General features: G+C 40.5%; 1 protein-coding gene across 1 annotated transcript in view; it reads right to left on the bottom strand.

Annotated features, from left to right (window-relative positions):
• Positions 1-20831, bottom strand: part of fibcd1b (fibrinogen C domain containing 1b) — a gene marked incomplete at both ends in the record, with an annotated part of 108215 nt that overhangs the window by 66069 nt on the left and 21315 nt on the right. Inside the window, 2 exons of the mRNA XM_083929239.1 lie at positions 5337-5816; positions 10764-10847. Coding sequence (XP_083785365.1) covers positions 5337-5816; positions 10764-10847 — 564 coding nt within the window. The remainder of the gene's footprint in view (positions 1-5336; positions 5817-10763; positions 10848-20831) is intronic.

The following is a 20831-nucleotide window of genomic DNA, read 5'->3' as shown; positions in this document are numbered from 1 at the left end:
TGTCCACCCATTAGACAGTGGTCCTGTGACCTTATTTTTCAAGTGACAATGAAGCCATATGGGGTGAGTTGGGATGAGAATGGGTTGGTAATCTTGGGCTCTGAGAAAAAGTGATGGCCCTTTTTTCACGATTTTCTGGCATTAAATAGACTAAATACTGATAATACTGACTGATTAATCAAAAAAATACCCACTCAATATTGATAAGATTCATTACTTGCAGCTTTTCATCCTGCGAGAGCGCAGATCCTTGAAAATAAATCCTGCTTTTTCAGATGTCCACAGGGTATAGTCACACTGATTGTTAGCCCCATGCTTTGTTATTGTGTTGCACTTTGCCCAGCGTGCAGCTCCAAGTCACCTCTCCCTCCCACATACTGCATTTTAAAGAACTCCCCTTATTTTTCATCTTTTGGCAGCTCTGTTTATCAGACTCCACCGCCTCCTCAGGAGCATCTGGGTGGCTAATTGTTTTCATTGTGTGTTGCTTGCTCTGGTACCAATAAGCTACAGCTGGATCTTTTGTCTCCAAAGGAAATCGTAAATTTTGAATCCAGAGAGTAAACTAACTATACCATTCTTGATTGACAGGACGAAGTGTTATGCATGTTCTCCATTCACATACTTTAGGTTCCTCCCTTCCTAAAAGATTTGCATGTTTATTGACTATCAGTAAATTGTCACATTAATGTTTATCCAGCCTCTGCCTCACTTATTATATCCTTCTGACTAAACAGAAATCAGAAATCCTTGACATACAAGAGGCCTCTGAAGGAACGAAACAATGAATAAAAGATTACCCCAGTGATGGATAGAACCTTCGCACATAAAAGGATTTGTTTCATACTGTAGCAAAGCTGGCTCATTTCATACAGAGAGTTTCTGGTCTTTGAACAGGCTTTTGATTTTGTCATGTGTGGTTTAGTGTCAGGACCGGGGGGGGCAAAAATTCCAGCTGTGCATTTAACTCATCATTAATGAAAGAAATGGAGGGATAGCCCTTTTATAGGTCCCATATTGTAAAAATTGAGATTTCCATGTCTTTTGATTATCAAGCAGGTAGATGTTTGATATAAATACTATGAAAGGATAGTGGTGTGGTGGTCAGCACTGTCGCCTCACACCAAGAGGGTTCCTGGTTTGAATCTCGGCCCTTCTGGGTGGAGTTTGCATGTTCTCCCCGTGTCTGCGTGTTTTTTCTCCAGGTTCTCCGGTTTCCTCCCACAATCCAAAGAAATGCAAGTGTCCGGTTAATTGATGACTCTAAAATTGCCCGTAGGTGTGAATGGCTGTCTGTCTCTGTTTGTCTATATGTGCCCTGTGATAGACTGGTGTCCTGTCCAGGGTGTACCCCGCCTCACGCCAGATGTCAGCTGGGATCGCGACCCCGACAGGGACAAGCGGTTGAAGATCAGATGAGACTATGAAAGGATCAAAACCCTCAATCCACAAATACATACAGCCTGTATTGAGAAACTCTGACTTTTTAAAAGCAGTCAAAACTTTGTTGTGATGTCACAACTGTAATATTTAAAAAAAGATATTGCTAAAATAACGTCAGAGCAGACTGGGCTTTAAAATGGAGCGTTTCAGACAGGATGAAGACAGGTATATTCAAACAGTATGAGAAAAACAATATGATTTTTAACTCTAAAGCATGAAAACATGTTCCATTTGAAACCCAACACACAAGAAAGAACCTGAAAATGAGCAGAATATGGGACCTTTAATGTTTGTGTGCAGTTATACTGTTACTCTCTTTCACAAAAGGCATCAATACAATCTGTATTCCATTGTTGTCTAGCAATTTTCATAGTTGACGATTGTACCACTTGATATTACACATCATGTTTTGCTTCTATATTATTATATTTAACAAAAGCATTTTCAGTCATTTATAATACTGTGAACCAATCTCAAGGACATTGTTCATGTTGTAGGAAAATGGCTCGATTTTTTATCTTTTTCTGTAATTCAATTTTCAAATACCCTAATGCTCAGAAATATAACAATTGACATTGTTCTGTGATGTTCTAATGACAGTGATTTGGACTCTCTACAAATACTGATCTTTATTCATTTGCTGTATATTTTACATTTGCTTAGTTGAATTAGGTTTCCACATTTTATGTGACTTTTATCATTATCTCATTGAGGTTTTTAAGTAATTTTTATCACATCCCCTTGAAATGCTGCAGTTTGTGAATTTTACTTTTCCAAGTCTTTAAAAGCCTTATGCGTTAACCAGAACGGACATCTTGAGGCAATGTGATTTTCTATTCTACACCATCAGAGGTTAGCCCTAAGATCCTTACCAAAGGTTGTTGGTGTCATTTGCCCAAAACATTAATATTCCACAGGCACATAATTCAGTTTAAACTGTGACCTATGGTTCAAGGAAATCAGTATGTCACGCTCTTCCTCTTTTCTTTTTTTGGCAGTCAGACATTGTGAAAATCTTAAAGTCAAGTCAGTTGAATATGTGAAATACATTTTATGTGATGTGGGGAATCTCGCAATTCCAATTTTTTTAATGCCCAAGGGGTGCATGAGTGCAGGTCACAAAACCCCCAGCTAGTGAGCATTATACATGGTTGTCTACACTGCATATGCACAGGGCTGCCACTGCTGGTCAGAGCGAAAAAATACATTAAAAACTTGTAAAGTAATTCATAACCCTGAAAAAAGTTTTCACTTTTTTACCATGATCAATGGAGTCAGTAGTAGAGCCATTTCGGAGACCGTAATGAGAACACTTCATAAGATTTCAAGGTATACACCACAGACATGAGAGAATGTTACGCTGGAAGTAGTTTTTTGTACGTGGGGCATTTGGATTTTGTGTTGGAAACCTTTTTTCGAATCTACATATTTTGTGATCCTGAGGTCGCGCTGACTTTGCTTCATTAGTTATCTACAGATGACTGCAGAGAGGTGGTTTGGGTGGATGCTGTGTGTGTACGTGTGTGTTAATTCCTTTATTAGAATGTTATTAGATACTTTTTTTTCATTCAACCCAATTACCTTCTTCCCTACCTTATTCTAAACATAAATGGATTTTCTGACAACATTCATTCTGGCTCATGACAAAAATCCTAGCAAAGAGACAACATTAATGAAAATACTAATGCTGATACAGGGAAAATATCAGGCTATCTGTTAGGGCTGGGCCATATGACCATATACTGTAGTATATATTTTACCACATTGTTTATACCGCAATGCAAAAAAAACTAAACAGCAGCTGGACAGGCTTATGGCAATATTAACGTCGTTTGGACATCAGTTTACATTCTGATCCTTACCCTTTAAGTTCTTAATAAAAAATAAACAATCTGTACTTTTCATTTGCCACGTATTTAATTCCCAAAGGAGGCTATGTTGTTGCCATTGTCTTCATCAATCTGAAGAGATCCAGTCATGAAGAGCTCCGCAGGGTTTTATACCAGGGCCTCTGATATTCAGGAGTAACTGAAGGAGGAGCCAGTATCATGTGACAGTTCTGACAACACCTTGTCCATCAGTTAAATGTAAGTTCCTAAATTTTACTTGTGGGAGTATTAGTGGGAGTATTTGAAATCAAATGTGTACCTTTCTATTTGAGGCTGCAAGCAGTCACTGTGAAAAACGAATATGTCGGTTTGTGAAAAATCAAAACACATTGCTCCTAAACCCACTGCAATCAGATTCTCCAGTTTATCTCCTCCGGGGCATGTGAAAGGGTTTCTCTCTATATGGCAGGGTGAAACGGTTCTTCAGGGGGATGTAGTCGGTGCACACAGAGCCATTACTAACACTGGCACAGTCAGCTCTGTGTCATCGTATAAATCAGAAGTCCTGGCCACAGGTGGCCCATAGATCTCAGTCACACCATGGTGTCAGGCAGAAACAGCGGATGTGCACACCACATGCCTCGCCTCCGAAGAGGAAATCAATCACCTGGAGTGTCTGGACTGCCAGCACCACCTATACTTAGCCCAAGTGCCCACTGCCCGTTGCCACCTACACCGCATAAACAGCAGTAGAGACTAACCTCCATTGTACCACCAATCAGCATCCATGGTTCCTTTTCCCAAAGAGGCAGTGCTAATCGTGAGCTAAAGAGATCTGGAAGGATTGGCAGAACCAGAATGCATTCAATTCATCGAGCTGTATGGCTGGCAGCTATAAAATCTATTTACTGCAGAAAAGAGAGAGACTCTACTGGGCCAAAATTAAAAGAGCATGTAGTGTGAAGATTTACCACACACATTTAGGAAATGCACGCTCAATAAATCAATGTGGACAGTGTGAAACTAAAGGGGGGGCTAATCATGTTTTCATCCAATGTGGAGTCTGTCTCATATCTAGGGAAACATTATGTAATCTTATTGAATTAATGTGCAAGTAGTTCTGTTTCTTGAATCATGATGGGCTTTTCTTCCCTTGTGACCTCATCTTCAAACACTAGACTTGAGTGAGTTCTACTCAGTGGAACATGATCCCTATTTGCATTTTAATCTAGCCGTCATTGGGCTCGTACAGTGTAAAAAGAAAAGAGAAAGTTGGTATTGGATTAGCGAATGGTTGTGGTTTGATTTTGCAGTCAGGGAAAGGAAGGGACTAAATACAACCAATTCCAAGTCTAATGAGCTGTCCCACATCTTAAGGTACTTGCACAATCAATACGTATTGATAGGTGTTTCACAATCCAGTCCTCGAGCTTCTCTGTACAGTACTTAAAGTCATGACTCCAGTAGTCAAGTCTTGCACACTGGATTCAGTGCATCTGGTTTAACTGCTCAACCCATCACCCTTATGTTCAATCATTAAACCAAAGAATAATCAAAACCAAAAAACTAACCCTTTTGGGTTCAAGTATATAGATATTTTGCTTCTAGGAGATGCACTGAATTTCAGGTGAAGAACCTTAATTTAAGGTTTAATAAGAAGTAAAGCAGAACTGTTGATTTAATTTGGGTGTAAAGTTTTCGGGCAATTTCATTTTAAATAAAAATATTTTGTTCCTAAAAGTCTATGAGTAATTATGATGTATTAATGACGACGTATATATTGATCAAAATAATAGTAATTATTATTCTGGACAAAATCGTGCAGTCCTGAGCAGCCGCCTCATGTAGAGAGGCTAAATATTTCTGCCGCAGCAGCCCGGGTTCGACTCCGACCGTTGGCGCTTTGCTGCATGTCGCCCCCCCCTGTCTCTCTCTCCCATTTCCTGTCAATCTCCAGCTAAAAACACCTAACGCCAAAAAAAAAATCTGACCTGGGTGGTGTATTGGCTGTGACCTTACAATAACATTATGAGTCCACTGTGTCTTTGTGTGTACATGTCTCACCTGTATGAGGCGTCCCTGCTCCGTCTGCAGTGTGTTGAGGTCTTGCCCCAGGCTGCCCTGCCCTCTGCGTAAGGATTCATAGTCCATTTTCAGTTGCCCTGCGTGGGCTGACAGCTTGGCCACCTCCTCAGCCAGACTGACGAGAAGAGCCCGGTCCTGGCCTTTCACTGACTTCAGGTCAGAGTCGTGGTCAGTTAGTGAGTGGAGCAGTGATGTCTGAACACCCTCCAGGCGCAAAAAGTTACTGTTGTAGTCGGGACAGTTGGGGTCGATGAAGATGTTGATACGGGAGCCATCGCCTCTCTCAACAGTGACCAGGGCATTGGCTTCATCTTGATTGGTAGAGATGTGGGGTAGACCATCGGACATGGGTGGGGCCTGGTAGTGATTCATAAAAAGGATGGTGCCAGTTACAGTGACAGCCAGCAATACAGCCACGAAGAGCAGGATTGTGCAAAGCAGGTAGCTGCAGCTCATCCTCTGTTAGTAGCAGGGAAGAAGGGAAGGAGGGAAAAAGAAAGAGAAAATAGTAGGTTTTAGGATCACATTTGTCACAATACCAAAAGTTATGGCAAAAAAACTGTATTCAAAAATAAATGACTTTCATCCATCAACGGGGATATTTTGAATGCCAGCTGCTCAGTACCCAGCGATATATAAACATATCCCCATCTGTCAGAATGTAGTTTTGAATGATTGATGAAGCAACACAACGTAGATTTTATCTCAAATGCCATTCTTTGGAAGAAAAAAATATCTCTAAAAGCTCCTGTGTGTTTTCAAAATAGTGGTGATGCAGTTGAGGGAGGATGCCAGCCTGAGACATCTCTGGTCAAAGCACCACCATGTTCCATTTTTCCGTTTCAGAGGCCGGAAGGACAACAATAAAAAGCTGAAACAATAGTAGCTGGGGAGAGAAAGGAAAACAAAATATACTCTGACAGCCTATAGAATTTAAATGAATGAGGAGAGAGTAGGATCCTCTTAGAGGAAAAAAGCAGACCTCTACCAGTAACACGGTCTCCATTAACTGGACTATAAAAGCCTGTATGATGGACTTTTATGATCCGGCTCCATTTTTTCACTCAGGTCAAGAGAACTAGCAAGAGAGAGCAAAATGGCCCACCTATGCATGATTAACAATGCCTGGCTCCCCCGTATCTTCCTCCAAATGAATCAGCAAATGATCTCTTACAGATATATACATTTATTATTCCTGAACTGGAGGATGTTCTCTCTGTGAGAATATGTGGGCAGGTGTGTATGAGCGTGTGTTTGTTGTCTGTTTGTATGTGGAACTGTGAGTGAGTGCAATCTCATTAATATGTAAATTGGCTGTACAGGCATGATGAAGCACACTAATCGCTAATGGCCTGCTTTATGAGAGAGGTTTATGGTTTCTTTAATGTGAAGAAAATCAATTGTGTTGTCCAGGAAATACTCCTATCAACTGTGTTTAGCCACAATAACAAAGTTGTAACTCTCCAGACTACCTTTCCATATGGGGGCTAAAATATGGCCTCTGTGGAAAAACACTGTGCATGGCATACACTATGTGCTAACCACAAGTCCCCTAATCATTAGCCAACATAAAGCAAAAAAAGGGTCGAATTTGAGTTCTGAGGATGATTTTTCTGTAGACCTCCTTGGTCCAATCATGAGCCAAAGTAAATTCACACAAAAGGGGTTCATGTGGAGCCTGAGGATGGTTTTCTCACATGGGCCCCATTTGTAAGCCCCTGGCTTCATTCACAACTCACATGGGCAGACACATATGGGGCCTGGAGCCAGCGAGCAAATTTTGACAGGCCTGGTTAGTCCCTGCTGGAATCCTATGCTTCATAAAGATAGAAAGATAAAACCCACAAGACAAGCAATGAAATGTGGACTTGGTGAATAGCATAACAGATGCATTTGGTCGATTATTACAATCAGAAAAAGAAATGTGTCTGGGTTATATCTGAGACGCTGACTGGAAAATGCCACTTTCATCACAGGCTGCATTTGCTGTTGATTCTCTATTTTTACTCCCGTCATATGAAAATCAATTTGGTGGGATCTGCTAAGTACATTGATTTAAATTAATGCATTCTTGTTTTTCTGCACTGTGGCTGTGGGTTTTTTGGACACCCCTGGCATCTATGGAAGCACCGTCACAGCAAAGTACCCCTCAGCTCTATCTTTCTAATTGGGTTGGAATCTGTGAACAACGTGCATGCACACACACAGCCACATCATTTGCCCACAGCCCTTTCTGCCAAATACTTCTAACAGACAGGCAAGCACGTGTAAATATTGCACATTACTTTGTCAGAACATTCCCACTTCTTCCTGTTTTTTTCACTTAAATACATCATCACAGAAAAGAGCTCCAGGGAAGTATTGCCGCACGTAAAAAATTTTTTTTCTTCTCTCCCTGCTCTAACTTAAGATGTAGACCCTGACTGCATGATGGAATTTATCTTTGCATGTCAAACAGAGTTTTAAGTTGTTTTTTCCCCCCTCTGTATGTTTGATTGGGCCTGCCTGTGTGTGTGTGTGTGTGTGTGTGTGTGTGTGTGTGTGTGTGTGTGTGTGTGTGTGTGTGTGTGTGTGTGTGTGTGTGGGTCGCAGGGTGTCTGTGCTGTCCATAATGTATATTATGGCCTGACGCTGCAGAATGGCTGCAGTGGAACATTAGGACAGTTTCACTGAGCTCTATCGCCAGAGGGTCAAGATGTGGAGTGGAAACCATCATTGGTACTACACTTAGTATTCATCGCAAGCACACTGATTGTTAACTTTACATAAGGAAGATATATACGCCCGCTATGCTGACAGCGAGATACAGGCAGAGCTGTAGAGCATTTCCCCAGTCCAAAATATACATACAGCAGCAGTGTTTGTCATGGAACCTTCCACAGATATACCGTGACAGCCACATAATGATGTCCCTTGGTGTTAACCTCTGTAGCCACAAGGTATAAAGTACTTTCTGGTAGTTTCAGGTACACATTTGTACCAATAACTCCTGAAATTAAGTAACTAAAGTCGATTGAAGTAGCTCATTGATTGTGGCACCTAGGCGGTGCAGAGGAAAAAGCCCACAGCTAAAACACTGTTCATAGGCAGGGATCACAAAATTGCAAGAAAAAAGGTTCCGCTGACCCAGCTACAGGCTTGATACATGTTTCCTCCACTTTTCTGAGGTCAGCCTGACATGACGTTTGAGGGAATGACTTGAAGTAAGAAGACTCCAGCGTGCAAATGAGAGGTTGAGGTTTCAGACGCTGCCTTATTTGTCTTTTTCAGTGCTTTACAGAAATCAAACAGCAAGCTGCTTCATGTCCAAACGGAACACACAATCTCTCAATTTGTCTCAAGAGTCGCAGTAGGGTATCGACACTGTGAATGGCACGCAGGTAGCCTCTAAACCACCGTTTTTATTTTTGTAAGTTAGCCTCTCAATCTTGCAGCAGGAGTCCCTTCTCTAAATTAGTGGCTGACTTTCACATCCTCTCTTGTTTCTAACTCATGCCACACAGTGGGACTTGAGAGGAAAACAGGGGACTTCTGATGGAGGGATAGAAAAGGAGAGGCAGAGAATGAGAGAGAATTCTTCTCTATGAAAATTATGTTGTCCTCCCACGCAGGAACATTGGCAGACAGTTCTTGGACGATGACTTTGTCTGCTCATTAGATAAGCAGGAAACCAGCAGGAGTCTTGCAAGCTCTCTCTCTCTCTCTCTCTCTCTCTCTCTCTCTCTCTCTCTCTCATCTCTACTCTCTCTCTCTCTCTCTCAGTCTCTCTCTCTCTCTCTCTCTCTCTCTCTCTCTCTCTCCTCTCCTCTCTCTCTCTCTCTCTCTCTCTCTCCTCTCTCTCTCTCTCTCTCTCTCTCTCTCTCTCTCTCTCTCTCTCTCTCTCTCTCTCTCTCTCTCTCTCTCTCTCTCTCTCTCTCTCTCTCTCTCTCTCTCTCTCTCTCTCTCTCTCTCTCTCTTCCACCCCTTCAAGCACAAAAATATATTTAAACATATATGCTGACACTGACATATACAAAGGAAGAATTCACATTGATGTTACTGAACTAGCACATATAAAGTGGCACGTACAAGGATAGCAAGCCTCATGCAAATACTCGCAATTTCAAAAAAGAGGGCATTTCACCCAACTCCTCTTCATTTCATTCAGCTGCAGCTTGAATAACACTTTTACATCAGCATTCAATGCATATTATAGCTTTTTCCAACATTCTGCCATGCAATCAAGCTCCTTTTCCTGGTGCAGCCAATATCACTCCGCCGAGTTCAAAGAATCTGCAGGGCCTAATCCTGTCTAATACTTGTGTGTTTGGGCACTTGTGCTGAGGCTGTGCCATCACTGCTGCATGGTGGCAGAGTGTAATGTGCGATTATCCTTCGCACTGCCATAACCAAAGCCGGGGGAAAGTGGATTGTGATCAAATTGTCAGCGATGACACCTAATCCTCTCTGCAAGTGAGCAAGTCACTATTGATAGAATGCTCCGGTTTTTACTGGAAGGAAGATGGTTGAATACATATAAAGAGGACATCCGGTTTATAAAAGAAGCAATTAAGGTTTGTTTTTTTATACAATGCACTACTTTTTGTATTAGATTGAATCTTCCACTTCCACTTTACCTTTACCAAACTGAATCTACATTATTCAGTTTGAGAGTTGTCAGAAAAATCAAATTCAGAGCTGAAACAATTAGACAATTAAACTGATTAAAGAGTGGAGACTCGATATACACGATGCATGGTTCTGCACTGCATAGCATGAACAACTTTGTGAAAGTGTGGAAGTGTGTGTGTGACTGCCAGGTAAACATAAAGCAGACGATGACACGTCTACAAAAACAAAGACAATCTATTACGCATCTCTTTTGGGGGGTGCGGGGTGGTTTCAGTAAAAAAAATGCCCTGAAAATATCACACGTTTCTCAAATATGCATATTTGTTGGATTTCTTAGTCTTATTATATCAAACTGAACATATCTAAATTTTGGTTTTGTCGGTTAGACAAAAGCCATTTTAACATGTCACCTTTGCCTCTGGAAAATGTCTTTTATAATGTTCTGTCATTTTATATCTCATACGCTTAATTGAAAAAAAGATAAGCAAAATAATCAATAACGAAAATAAGTTTGTTGCATACTCTACTACTGTGAATAAAAGATGATACATGGTAATATCATATTTTTCTTTCAAAATAAACAGTTGAAATACTTTTTTGTTTTAATAGTGATGCATTCATTAAAGTAAATAGCAGCCTAATTTTGCTATCACTCATTATGTAATTCTGTAATTACCCATGAAACAAAAGCAAAATAGTGTGTGTGTGTGTGTGTGTGTGTGTGTGTGTGTGTGTGTGTGTATAGATGTGTGTCTACCTGCGTTTGCACAGTAGGTTGTAGTGACAGGGCCTTACCTTAGCAGGGGTCTCCCTGGCAGTTTCTGAGTCTGACCAGCGATGTTTGAGTTGGGAGGAGCTGGGCACACACTCACAGAACGTCTGCATGGGACAAACAGACATGGCCACCAGTGTTGGCGTTTGTTCAAGTCGCATGTGCATCAAGCATGCAAGCACATGCGCACAAACACACACATGCACAAATACGTACAGAGGTTTGGGTCTGTTTTTAACAGAGAGAAAAATCTGAATAGTGGACCCAGCACATTTTCTAATCCAAAGCCCTCAATTCTAATATAAAATCGTTGTAAGAAGATAAATGGTGCTGGAGGTGATAAACTACAACCACCTACACACATAAACGCACACTGACATAGACAGATCTGAACAGGTGTCTGTACATCTCAAAGGTATCACTGAATGCAATAGTTTATGAAAGGCTCAATGTGTCTTCCAAGAGATGGCTTTGCAAGATCCTCAGAACAGAGTTTCCTCCTACTCCAAGTACAAAAGAAAAAAAGTGAAACGAAAATTTTCATTAAATGTGAGTAGGAACAGCATGTGTAGAAGCAAGCATTCAGATATGAAGGTGAATGTGGGTGTTTGTATATAGTATATGAATGGTACATGTTTCAGTGTATGTGCCTGCTGTGCTGTTGTGCTGTTGTGCTTGTGTGCGTCTGCGAGCAGTTCTAGCTGCTGCACAGATAAAAGCAGAGTAATTATGAAAGTGGGGGCTTTCTAAGTGCTCAAGGAGAGCACGTTGTTCCATGACCGTAAACCCCGCTGATCCCACTGTGGAATTGCTCAATTAGCCTGGGACAATAACACCATCACAAACAGACACACACAAACACACACACACACACACACACGTGGGCACACATGCACACACAAATACCTACTTAAGAACGGATGCAGTAAACATTAGCAATTAATGTATCAGAATAAGGGTTAGGTATCATTTGGGTTTTTTTCCGATACAGGTGCTAAAATGATACTTTTAAAGTGGTGCCGGTGCCTTAAAGGTGTCGATATAAATACTTTTAAATAAAAAAAATAAAAAAATGACAACATTAAAGAATGTCTTTTTTATTGAGGCAAATTTAAAGTTGAAATAAATCAATCTTTTTTCAAAGCTTTTGATTCATTAGGTGTTATTATTATTTAGTACAGATACTTATTCTCTTCAATATTAACCCCATTTTATTCTTATTATTAATCCAAGGTAGCGGCTGCTATCCCTTGTCATAGGACTACGAAGGATTGGGTGTAAAGCAAATGAACACATTAATTTCCTAGAAATTCTTCACAATAAAAGTCCCCAGGCAAAATAAGGAAATGTCGTGTTTCCATCAGCAGTACGTTAACACAAGTCCTATTCAGCTGAAATAACATGAACCAGTTAAAATAAAGAAGACATCTGAAAGTATTAATAGAGAAACTAAACTTCAGACCACCGAGTTTCAGTTAGAAACTACAAAAGATCTGAGAGCTGAACACAGAGTCTTTTAGGGGGAGTTGTTCCGGGTTGCAGCCGGCTAGCTGCTGTCACTCAGCTCCCCAGGAGCTGCTGCTCACAGACGGCCACGTCTTGCGTCTGGTGAAAATTGCCTGTTAGCTAATGGGAGGCTAACGCAAACTGCTGCTAAGTGTTAACAAACGCTAATCAGCATCACTAGCGTGCAGTGAAGCTTTGTTTGTTCCCGTGGGGAAATAAGTTTCAAGTTGGAGATTCAACAGACATTTACTCCGGTCCAAGCCATCAACTTAAAACTAACTTCACCCTGGTTCTGTTGCCTGCAATGTTCGTTTCGGAGCATCAGAGAGCAATTTAAGTGGCCCCATAATGAGGCACCGAAATCTGCATTGTCATTCGGTTCGGTAAATATCGTTTAGCAACCGGTGCCTACATGTTTTGGTACCCAACCCTAATCAGAATGTGTCGTGTGGGTCATAAAAACTCTGTTTGTATGCATAAATGTATTTGACTGACACAGAATATGTTATTTGGTGGTGACTTAGATTGATTTGGCTGGAAAAATTGCAGACAATTGCCTACTTTCACATTCAGCTTACATAGAACAATTTAAGCATTTATTTTTATTTGTTTTCAAGTCTACCTGACTCCAACTACGCTAAAGAAAAATATCTGACATTGTAGCTGGTTGTTGCTCAGCTTTCTTCACTGCTGCCATTTGTTGCTGGCAGGTGTGTTTATCAGAGGTTTTTTTTCAAATATGGGAACAACTGCCTACAGGGGGCTAATGAGAGCAGATCAGTCGCAGCTACACAATAATAATTGCGTGGGCCTTTAAAAAAAGGGTTTAAAGAGGCTTTAAAGCTCCTTGGAGGTGTAGAGTTGGGTGATCATTTTCTTTGATTTCATCATGTATGAGTGAACCCTTGATGATTTGAGTTATTTGAGTCAATGTTTTTATCAAGAGTATTGCAATATCAGTGTATGTGTGTGCAGGGATGTCAAGATACCAGACTCCTTTATAATGTCTGGTTAAGGGTAAAAGGGATAACACTTTGGAAATGCTGTTCAGTGTCATTTTCTGTCATCTTCTGTCCCTGTTTTGGCAGGAGGGGAGGGGTTTGAGGTGGATGAGGAGAGTGTGAATTACATGAAATATGGGCAGAACGTCAGTCTTCTAGACCCAAAGCCCGCTGCACAGAAGCACATAGCTAGCCTGAGGTAATGCCTAACATGAGTTTCCCCGGAATCCCCAAACAGCAAGTATGTTACGATAAGTTTCTCTCTGTCGTTTCACATAGATCCAGGCAGGTTAAAGTCAACTAACTGAACTGACGTTATGCTGGTCTGGCAGAGGTCCACTCTAACAAGCACTAATGTCTGCTAATGTCAGCTATCATAGCCAATGATAGCAGGTGACACACGAGATTAGCACACAAATTTGCGGCTTGGGAGTCTCAGGTAAACTCATGAACGCCTCTGGCTTTACTGTATATCTACGGCACCAGCTTTGTGCATGAATGTGCATGGAAATGAGGAGCTATCATGGATGTATAAAGAGAACTTCTGCAAGTCAGGCCCACTCCTGAAAATGAGTCATTTTGGGAGGGTAATGACTATCCAATGAATCCACTCAATTACAGATGTGTCCTTTGCCATGTAAGTCAATCATGAAAAAGTCTATTTTGGCCCTGTGGCATGATGTGACGGACCCGAGCACTATGTCAAATCGACATAGCACTGGCAAACTGTTCTTTCTTGCTGGTAGGCATTCTTCTTCAATGGTGGACCAGATCATTTGTAGGCATATATGCTGCCTTGTCAGGTCCAGAAGAATTGCATCCCCTGTACCAATGTTACTGTAGAAAAACGAGTACCGTCATATTTTAAAAGAATGTTGGCATGGACTTGATATCGAAGCACAGGTTCTCCTGACATCCATATGTGTGTCACAGATGCATTTGTGTAACAGTGGTTGTCATTGTGTATGTTTTGGCAGTTGTCAGTGAGTATAAATTGCTGTGTCTTCAGCTCACAAAGATATTGTTTTGATGGCTGACCAATATTTTACCTCTCTGCTCTAAGCATTCTCTTCCAATGTGTACGACGGCAAGAGAGGGAAAAAAGCGAAAAAGTAAAAGGGAGGATTGAGAAAGAGATGGAGGGAGATTTAGGAGAGGTGTGCTGAATTCAAATGAGCAGCCTTAGGGTTAGCGATAGAAATCTGTCTGTTCTGCCTTAAACATCACAGCTGGCTGTGCTTGCAGTACACAGAGGAGCTACAGAGCTACCATTACTAAATAAACAGACTCCACACTGATAAGGCTAACCAAACTAACAAGTCAGCTACACAGTAAAGTAAATTGGAAAGAATTTGTATGCTAAAAACCCACAAATTGTGCATTTTATGCTGTTGCACAAATTCACAATACAGATTTGGGCACAAAATACTCCCACTACTTTGCAGGAGATAGAAAAATATGCACTCGAGTACGAACACATGCACTCAGAACAAAGGTTGTGTGTTGCAGCCGCAGCCCACTCAGATCCCTGACACAGTCTTCCCATTACACTGAGCAGCACGTATTAGAGTTTGTTCATCCCCCTGCCTGCTAATGCTCACATTTGGGTTCTTTGCTGCCTGTGCACACAAACCCGCACACACAGTGACACGGCAATAACAGTGGGGCTTCTTGCTGGCAGTGGTCCCGGTGTGGGCACGACTACTTGGCAGTGTTTGTCTAGTCCTAATCTGACTCCACAAGCTCCACGAGCAGAGAGGATTTACACTTAATAGAATATTTTGTCTTTTTATTGGTGGGACCTTACATTCAGAATCATATCTGATTGGCCATGTCTTAGAGGACAGGAAGGACTCAAACCTATCCTGGGTGTGAGCAAACATGCACTCTTTCAGAATAAGTGTGCCTATGTGTAATGTGTGGACGTACACTGGATTTCAAAATTTGAGAACAAAGCATTAGTGCTTGATTTATTCTGAAATACTGTTTTGCAGTGTAACAGGGGGTATTATCTATCTCTACTTTTTCTCATTCAGAATTTGATTGGATATCCGCTGTGGCTATATCACTGCTGTACTAGAAGGTTTTTTCAAATAACCAAGGCACTTCCACAAAAACCTTTAATTTGTGAAAAAAAAGAAAAACTAGAGCAAAATTAGAGAACAGTAACAATGTTTTCTTAGGGCTATATAATTAGGTTCTTGCTTTGAATGACTTCAGCTCATCTGCGCCCACAGGACATCACTAGTTTCTCGCACTGCTCTGGTTTAATCTTGGTCCATTCTTATTGCAGCCTCTTCCACAGTTCGGTAACTGTAGTGGGTTTCTTAGTCATTACTTTGTTGCCAAGGATTTTCCAGAGATTCTCTATGGGGTTTCGATCTGAACTCTGGGCTGGCCATTTCAGTGTTTCAATATTCTTAGTTTCAACGAACTTCGTAACCTGTTTTGCAGTGTAACAGGGGGTATTATCTTTCACTAAAATTGCGTGCTGATAGGGAGACAATTGCAGTGGAGGTATCGCATGTTGCAGAAGGAGGTTCACATAAACATTTCATTGCGGAGACTGCAAGAAGAATGGAACCAAGATTAAACCAGAGCAGAGTGAGAAACTAGTGATGTCCTGTGGGTGCATATGTGCTGAAGTCATTCAAAGCAAGGGCCTCTACACTTCCTATTCTTTTTTTAATCCTACAGCCCTAAGAAAACATTGTTTAAATCTTCTCTTCTGACACAATAGTTACTGTTTTTTGATCTCCAGTGTATATCTTCGAGGAAGGAATCCTGGCAAATACTTAAGAATGTCTGGATTGTTTGAGTGTGTTATTCTTGGAATATACTTGCTCACTTTTGCTGAATACCTTTCTCTGTGCGTATGTGTTAGACAAGGCTTTAGCAAGGTGTGTTTAAACCACACTGCTCACTAAGCCGATGGAGTGGAAGAGGCTTTGCATATATTCACTTGTGGGCTTACTAATCATTTAACAGGACTTGCAGACTGCTAAATGAAGGGACTGAGAATGACAGAATGATGCCAACAAAAAAGGAGTGACAAATGTGGGGGGCAGGAAGCAGAATAAATAGCACAAGGACATTATGTGCACAGTTCATCAGTGATACACATTGGAGATTATCTCCTAAGTATGGATTGCCATGCCTATTTAAAACCACTATTGAAAAGAAGGGTTAAAGTGAACGAAATGCACTCTGACATCCTAACAAAACAAAATATAATGCTGAGGATTTCCTCCGAGAAATTAAGAAGCCATTTGGATAAATGATGGAACATCTCTAAATTCACAACACATCACACAGAGGCTTCATCGTACCCTGTCATGGCTTTGAGATCATCCAACACAGCTATGTGGAGCATCCATATTATACAATACAACGATTTTAAGCCGTTGAATAACTCAAATCGGAAACTACAAAACAAACAAAGATGTGCCTAATTTGTTTTTTTAAAGGATTCTGTCTCCTGTACATTATTCGCGAACCACTTCTATAATGACCAAATACTGTAAATCATAAATGAATGATGCATTGCAAATAACATGTCAGCGCCTACTTGTAAGTTAAGTCAGATAAAGTACTATTTCAGTTGAGGGGACACATACATAGTAACTAATATAAAGTTTATATAATCAGGAAGTAATAATTAGTTGTGGGTTATGTGTTATTTAGCAGCTAATGGTTAAAATAGAACGATTAGACTCCCAGATATTTAGAGGAGAGATCTAGAAAATCCATTAGATACTGGGTCATTGACATAATGCTCAAGTAACTAAGCATTATCATTATCTGCTATCCTTAACTCAGAGTTATTCAAGAGCTTCTTATTTGCTGCTTATTGATTAGCAGTTTCTCTGCTAAACACTGTCTCTGGTGTTTTTCTTATGTGCCAAATACTCAAGATTTTGTGAAGCTCATTGGAAAGTTTGTTCAGCGAAGAGAGAAAGAGAACATGAAATAATGGAATGTCATTTGTTTGTTGTTTTTCTAGCACACACACAAATAAACTATCACTCTGTCACACACACATGTTCTCCGTGAAGAGGAAGGAGGATGAAGGACTTTGGAGACGTTCATGGCATCCAATCTAATCTATTACCCAAAAAATGTTTGAAACTCATTACAAAAACAGATCCTTTGTTACAAATCTTGTCTTTTATGTCCTGCGTACAATTGGTGGGGTGACCTTACAGTCTCAAGTAACACTGGGTGGTATGACCAAAGATCTGTGTCACAGTAACTTATAAAATTCTACCAGTTTCACAATATATCGCTGGATTCCTCTTCTTTTTTTCTTTTTTTTTTTACATAACTAGGTTTTATTGAAGGTTTTGTTGGCTAACTGTACTGTCAGGATTGCACAGAGTATAGAAACATGTCATTTGGCAGTGTAAGTTTGTGTACCATTAGTTTTACAATTGGTTTATGTTTCACAAGCTGTGTACCCTGGTGGTTTGCCCTGTTTAAGAGAGTTAGTTTTGTTAAAAGTTAGAAGTCTTGAAGAAGAAGGTAATGGAGTTCAGGGGGGTTCCCTGTCAATACACTCACACCATAGCACTATTCGCAGCAAACAATATTATATATTTTGCTTCCTATTGAAGAGTTACAGCAATTGAACAGATATGCACAGTATGGCGGGACATGAAAAATTCACATCATACTGGAAATCAGGGATGGAACAGTTACCGGTTGAATGTTGAACTGAAGGAAATTTCCTAGTAGTAGTAGTTAGTATTACCATATCAAATGAAAATTATCATTAAAACGGTGTTCGATTACCGCTCTTTGAAAAGATCTTGCCAAATACTGTCCAGCTAAATCAAAGCGGTATGCAATATTTGTTTTGCGTCAATGAGAATATGGCAGAAGGCAGTAACAGCCCTCCAGAGATTCTTCCGCCTTCTACAGTGTTCATTCAAAACTCATGCCTCTGTATCAGATCCAGATCTGTATTCGCAGCCACATTCCACTTGCACTCAGAGCTACAGCGGGAGGAGGATAGCTCAGTGTTTGACAGCAGCGGCTCCTACTTTGACCAGTAGAGGAGCTTCGACTCACTCCACCATCCAGGGGGCAGCAGGGTTTTCTACACTATAGCAACAACATAAACAAAATGTAACATAGATGGTGACGCAAGTATACTTAGGTTCCGAGTTCCCAGAAGCGTTTTTCTACTGGATCTTGTTGACTTATTAAGAAAAAAACTTTACATACAGCACAAATGTTATTTGAAGTTGATATGGTTTGCATTAAACTGATGAGACATTCAAGACCAACCAGTTTAGATGAAATATTATAATCTTCCCAACCTCCTTCATAAAACAAAATGGAATTCAGTGGCAAACAGAAGATTGTTGCATGGACAGCTGAATATAATGAGAGAGGTGTTTACCTTGCCGGCGCCTATATTCTATTCTGCAGACTAAAGAGATTTGGGTCTGGAAATTTTAGAGGACACTGCAATTGTGCATGTGATGGGCAGCACAGCCATTTTTACAGACTTCAAAGGGACTGCTCCCTGTACAGCTGACGGCTAATGACAGTGCTGGACACTTTTTTTGGATTACTTTGCCACTGGCATATAAATAATGGTTATACACAGGGTAACAGGAAGGACACTGCTGTGATTTGGTAGCAATATGAGGCAATACGAGAAATCCTACAGTATAACAGCAGATCAATAATTGTTCTATCTTTCATGCCTTCTGTCCAAATATATTTATACTTACAGTGGATTTCTGGCCTACTAGGGGAAATAACTAAGGAGAGCTGTCTGTGAGTGTTTTTATGAGGCCGTTTGGCCTGTTTCTACATTCAGTGGATTTCTTCTGTGCTGCTGCATCTGCTCAGAGATTAGCTATTTCAGATGTGTAAACAAACTATTCTTTCAATGCTTCTTATGAAGACTGCACTCTGGCCAAAAGAAAACACACATCTAAACATGCCACAGTTGGAAATAATAAGACAATTAAGCAATCTTTGTTGGTGAAAAATGCCCGACGTGAGGTGATGCCTTGCGTTGTTGGCTAAAGGTTTGTTTTGAATGCAGGGTTATGTGTTCATGTTTATTATCTTAAATCCAAGATATACACAGGAAGTGGCTCTGTATTTCTACTATGATCTCAGATCCATTGGCTGAAATAGCTAAAAGGAAAATCTCATTACCTGGTCACTTCTGTAGTATATATGAATCTAACCCAGTACCCAATGTTGGGGTTGCATGTTTCTGCAGGTCTGCATCCACGTAACCTATCCCTGAAAATAATCTAATTTAAAGTAGTTTACTCATGTTATTTTTTCAGTTATGACTGTCAAATCAGATAACAAAAGAACGTTGTATGACATTTATTTTCTGTATGTATTTGTTCATGTTACATACATACAACGTGATAGAAATCATATCACATCCATGATAACAAAATAAATGATAATAATATATTAAAATAAAAGTACGTACTGGTATCGGATCGTTATTAGGCATGGTCCTCTACGCAAGTTCAGGTATTGGAATTGGTATCAGGAAGGAAAAAATGGAACTGAAACATCTCTAGTCTCCCTACTTGTCAAAGTCATACCCCCACTTCGATGACACTTTGTGTTAATTTTTGTGAGTATTTACTCATTTTATTAAGAACATTACTGCAAAATAGAAACTCCAAATAGTCCACATCATATTTTCTGAATGATCTGAGTTAGTATTTGCTTGTTATTATCAATTTAGATGACATAACTGTGTATCTTGTTATCTTGATATACGATTTCATCACAATACGATTCCATTGAAAGCCGATAAATGATCATATCGGATGGTGGCCCAGCCCTACTTAAAAAGTACATGGTTAGGTTTTTCTGGCGACCAGGCTGTGTGTAGACGTGAGCTCAATAACCACAATAACTGTGTATATTCCAAAAACACAATCAAATGGCATCAGCCAAAACGGAACAGAGAAATGCTCTTCACCTTCAAAATAAGACAGCATCCAGAGACAGAAGAGGAAGGAGAGGCCTACGGGAGACCAGGGAGATGAGTTCAATCCTAAGAGACAAATCACCCGCTCTACCCTCCACTGCTTGTCCTTGGCGCTCGCACTGCAATTGGCAACACACAGGGAGTGAGTCTGTCACCCACTGTCCCTGAGGCGCGTGCACACATACACACAGACACACAGACACACACACACTGCAATGCAAAAACATATCGCTGCACCCTCTATTATAAAGCACACAATCACTGTGAGGTCAGAATGGCTGCTTTGTGAGCGTGAAGTGAAACGGCGAGATTGAAAGAGGGCTTTAAATTCCGAATGGGTGTTAAGGCTTATATTGTTACCTCTCTTCTCTCAGGACACAGATGATTTGAGGACGCTCTTGCTTATGCTCCTTTTATCTGCTTGTTCATTTATATAAAGCCTAAATACTTGTTTGGACAGGGCTCCAAACGAGTAGAAGCTCAACCAACTTGCCATCTACATACTCGTAACTGTTAAAACTTTATTTCATATCCTTTAATTGCCTTTTCCCCCAGCTACTGGTCTTGCCTTGCCCAGCCATCTGGAGACAGAGGATCCCTCT

This window comes from Echiichthys vipera, assembly GCF_963691815.1.
Source record: "Echiichthys vipera genome assembly, chromosome: 16".
Lineage (NCBI taxonomy): Eukaryota > Metazoa > Chordata > Actinopteri > Perciformes > Trachinidae > Echiichthys > Echiichthys vipera.
This window is presented reverse-complemented; position numbering and strand designations above follow the sequence as displayed.